The 5,015-nt window shown below is 41.1% G+C and overlaps 1 protein-coding gene across 1 annotated transcript; it reads left to right on the top strand.

The window, feature by feature from the left end:
* Nucleotides 1-1,487: 1,487 nt before the first annotated feature.
* LOC147449591 (uncharacterized) lies at nt 1,488-3,572 on the top strand. The gene is made up of 2 exons (XM_086522646.1): nt 1,488-2,167; nt 2,264-3,572. Exons 1-2 carry the CDS (start codon nt 1,799-1,801, stop codon nt 2,456-2,458), a joined length of 564 nt encoding a protein of 187 aa, XP_086378772.1. The 5' UTR covers nt 1,488-1,798; the 3' UTR covers nt 2,459-3,572.
* Nucleotides 3,573-5,015: the final 1,443 nt, after the last annotated feature.

Genomic DNA, 5,015 nt, shown 5'->3' with positions numbered 1-5,015 from the left:
GTATGTAGGGGGTAGGTTAGCACGTAAGACACCGTACATAGGGGGTTTCTTTAATTTTGTTGCACGCAGTTGACATCCTCTTATTACTAATAGTGAATCCCACAGGTTCTATCTCTCTCTTTATTTCTCTCTATCTCTCCCTCTCTCTTTGTCTTTCTCTCTTTCTATTTTTCTCTCTCTTTCCCCCATTCCCTCTCTCTCTCTCTCTCTCTCTCTCTCTCTCTCTCTATCTATCTATCTCTCTCTCTCTCTCTCTCTCTCTCTCTCTCTCTATCTATCTATCTATCTATCTATCTCTCTCTATCTCTCTATTCCTATCTCTCTCTATTTCTATCTATGCCTATCTCTCTATTCCTATCTCTCTCTATTTCTATCTATGCCTCTCTCTCTCTCTCTCTCTCTCTCTCTCTCTCTTGTCTCACCCTCTTTCTCTATATCTCTCCCTCTCTCTCTCTCTCTCTCCCTCTCTCTCTCTCTCTCTTTCCTATCTTCCCCTCTTTTTCTCTCTCTATTTCTATCCCTATCCCTGTCTTTCTCTCTCTCTGTCTCTCTATCTATTCCTATCCCTCTCTCTTTCTCTTTCTCTCCCTCTCTATCTTTTTCTATCCCTATCCCTCTCTTTCCCTCTTTCTCTCTCTCTCTCTCTATCTCTCCCTCTTTCACTCTCTCTTTCTCTCTTGCAAAGGGGGGGAGAGAGGCCATTGTGAGGGGAATCCTTATGTGGACTATGCATGACTATCCTGGGCTTGGAGAGATTTCTGGTAACCCCCTTCTTTCCTCTATCTCTCTTTCCCTCTCTCCCTTTAGTTTACTTTACTTCACTCATCTCTCTAACCATATGATATGTATGCAGCATTGTCCACATCGGAGTATAATGCATGTCCTACTTGCGTGCCATCGTTGGTGATGTAGAGGCCCGATTCCTTGCGCAAGTTAATCTATCCAAAAAACCATTGTTTCTTACCCCAAGGGCATAACAAGCACAAGGCTCCAACAAATGGGAAGACTCCTGTAAAGCTCACGATGGCAGATTGGGCAACCATTTGGGAAGAGCACCACAATAACAATCCGGCTCCGTGTCCTCCAGCAAAAGGTATGTCAAGGTATTCCATATTTTTAAGGCTTCCATATTGGAAGGACTTAAAAATACAACACCTCTTGGATCCCATGCACATATTCAAGAATGTAGCCCAAACACTATGGGACCACAATATTGGCAAGAAGGACTCTTTGGGTGTGAGGGAGGATTTGAGGCTTTTAAAATGTCTCCCCGCCTCTACTACTCCGTGGCGTGCCCCAAATGGAAAGATTGTGCTTCCTAAAGCACCATGGATGCTAGACAAAAAAGAATTAGATAAGCTAGGTGAAGAGCTAGGAGAGCTAGTAAGGTATACCACAAGACTCCACTCAACTACACCTTTTTTATGTACACAATAATTTCAACTAGCACTTAGTGTATCCTTGTGTGTTTTCTTGCAGATTTATGAGCTCCAAGGAAATCCAAATAGATGCTATCCCTGTTGCTCAAATACTTGCAACACAAACTGTGTGTGCCATTGAAGATGCATTTCCTTGATTGGTGCTTCTTAGTCAAATTCACCTCTTGGTTCACGTGGTGGAGGAGATCGCTATATGTGGAGTAGTGCACGCACGATGGATGTCTTCTTAGAGAGGTTTTTAAAGAATCAAAGATTTTGTGCGGCTACGGTCTCAACTAGAGGGATGTATGGCCGAAGGGTAGATCGTTCAAGAGGCATTTGTTTACATATCAAAGTATTTGACACAAGTTGATCCTTCAATGCCTCGCATGTGGTCAGATGAGGAAGATGCAAGGATGACTTCACACTTGCCAAGTGGAAAGGGGAAACTACTTAACATGGATATGAATCTATATCGAGTGGTCGATAACTTTTTCATTCTCAATGCAAAGATTATGACCAAGTGGGTGGACTTGTGGACAGTGGCACAGGAAAGGCATTTGCAAGAGAGGGAAGCATGGAAACAAGCACATGGAGGAAGGAGGGAACCCCGAGTGCCTAGACACCTTGCATGTTTCCTAGATCTCATTAGTGCAGAGTGGATTCATGAGAGAATGATCGAGGCAAAAGCGCACGGAGAAGAGATCACCAGCAATGGATGGGAGTATGCACAAGGCTGCGTACCAAAGGTAGAGTACTCATATACCTAAACCATAGTGTAATGCTATTTCTTGAATTATCTTTAATATGTATTTGATAAATTAATATATTTTTCTATTTTGTAGTGCCTTTCCTTTAACTCTATGTGGTCAAAGGGTCGTCACTTTCGTACGCGCCACATTGACGAGCGTAGAACCACGATGGATTGTGCCATCATGGGAAACTTTGACACAGACGGTGATGAAGCCAGGTACTGCGGAACTATTGAAAGGATACTAAAGGTTAAGTTTAGAACCTTTCATACCTTCATCTTAGAGTAGTGCAAGTGGTTTGCAAATGTGTATAGAAGACATGAGAATGGCCTCTACATGGTGGACTCTAGTGTGCATCACACAGGGAGGTACTACAATTTAGTTTTACCGCACAATTGTGAGGAGGTGAGTGACATGTACCTTTTTTATTCTTATTTGCTTGTAGTGTTAGTTATACCATTGTTACTCACTTTGAGCTTCTATTTTATGGGTCATCTATATCCCAGCAATCCGCCAACCAAAACTTTGGTTCGTAATTCCCATAACACCATGGGGGAGAACCATTTTTTCCACTAATGAAGTGGAGACTATCTTCAACCCTCTTCCACCTCCGACTTTGGATGAGGTGGAAACAGAGGTCAGGGAGGTCGATGAATCAAGTGTGGAGGCAGCAAGTCTTAGCGAGGATGATTGTCATGATGATGAAGATGATGAGATGGAGGATGACGAACTCAAAGATGATGAAGGCAAGCACCGAGAGAGACAAAGCGGCAGGAGATCTTGTGGATTTGCTTATTTGGTAGTGACGGAGAACGGAGTCTTCAATTTCAAATCGTGCCGCCCCTGAAGTATAGGACAAGGATATCGATGCATCCGTGCTAGACACGCATGGGTGCTACTAAGGATAAAATATGATTGGGAGGTGGACCTCGGTACAGCACAGGGTAGGGAGTTACAATGCCATCTTCAGACTCTATACATTGGACATATAGGAATTGTTTTCTAAAGTCTAAAGACCAGCTACTCGATCATGCACCCTACATTGAGGATGCGTTGCATGCTAGATTTCCAAATGTCAAGCTTCAAAGGGCTCATCCTACAGACAACAACGCAAAGCGCGGTCCAAATAAACTTCCACGCACTATGGCTCGGGAGGCAAAGCAGCATGGAAAGACAAATATGTAGGATTGATTAAGTTACAACCTAAATCGGTGATTATAAAGATTATAGTTGATGATTTGTTATTGTTATTGCTAGCTTAGAAAAATATCACTCTTAGTCGACCAACCAGAGAGATGGTTAAGTTTCCGGAGCGTGGCATACAAAATTTGAGACTTGACGATGGTTGTTCAAGAACAACTACATCTCTTGCGAGCAATTTAACGCAGCGGGTGGATCGCTACTAGTGGTAAGTTTTAAAAAATAATATTGTGACTTTTGAGTGGTTGATATTTGTTGAATTTGGTTTGGGTTTATGTAGAGTCTGGTGATCAAACATATGTGCCCGTGGATGAGGAGGAGGAGGAGGATTAGATAGAAAAATATTTGTCCAAACTTTCAAAAACTCCCAATGTGGCACAATGTATATACAACTATTTTCATTTTAATTGTAACTTTTTTAAATACTTGATCTTCTACACATTAAATTGTCAAGGTAAAGTAAATTTAATTTTAATTTTCTGTTTTTTCTGTATACTCTTTTAAAAACCAATTGATGTTTCATTGTTTTATGGAGGTCAAAAATAAAGATTCTCATTTGGGCCACCCCATTTTGAGTGGCCCAAATGAGCACCTTTTCTTTTGAGTAGGCGTTTAGAGATAATATATGCGGTAATAGTTGCGGGTATATTTCCACTACTATTACCGCGTATATTGCTTATAAACCACTGCCGCGTTTTTGCCGTTAACATTGCTGTGTACGCAATATTTCCTCTTTCTATTTTCTTTTGTTTTTCTGCGGCAATGCTAGTGGTTGTGCCAAATGCTCTTCTTATGTGTAGTTGGGATTCTGCTCATTAGTCATCATCATTGCATCATTCTCAGAAGCTCCATCATGCGGCAACTGATCGTTGTAATTTTGTTGGCTCCAATATTCTTAATAATTAGCTTTTGCCTAATCAGCATCATTTGCAGGTGCTTCAATGAAGATATTATAATGTGGCATCATGAGCTTATTGCTAATCATATGACACGAGACCTCCAGATGCATATATGATCAACGCCTAATATAGTACTACGTAGTTAGCTTCTCACAAGTGCAGAATATAGAACGTGGGCATCCCCTTGTGCAATCAACGCAACCAATCCTTCTAAAGTTGGCACCTAGTTGGATTGGCATGAACACAAGGTAATTGTTTGCATTTAATACAAGGTAATTCAAAGAAGATGGGGAAATCTACTTTGAAATTTTATAGAGCGGGTTTCTTTATCAAACTAGGAACATTTTTTAGAATGTTATGGCTTATTGGAGGCCATTAACACCAGCTCTTCCAATTAGCAATGAAAGATTTTGAGCACGCATGGACATGGTAGGGAAAAACAAGAAATAGAGATTGAATAGAAAAAAATGGGAGTCGCCTGTGTCTCAAGGTGATGAAGCCTAATCACAAGTCAAGACTTATGAGCTCTACAAAAAGTAATACGTTTTCAAGTCCTTGATCGATGCTATCAAAATGGCCATGCATGAGGTAAATAACCTTCTTTTACTGTGTTTAGAGGCCCCCACAACGTGGAGAAGTAGTCACTCGTGCACCCACAATTACAGCTACTTGAAAATCAAAGAAATTTCTAAAAGAAATTGCTTGGCTTTGGGGAGTTTTTGAACCACAACAACACTTCAAAATAG

Source organism: Adiantum capillus-veneris, chromosome 10 (assembly GCF_014529385.1).
Source record: "Adiantum capillus-veneris isolate H3 chromosome 10, ASM1452938v2, whole genome shotgun sequence".
NCBI classification, from domain to species: Eukaryota; Viridiplantae; Streptophyta; class Polypodiopsida; order Polypodiales; family Pteridaceae; genus Adiantum; species Adiantum capillus-veneris.
This window is presented reverse-complemented; position numbering and strand designations above follow the sequence as displayed.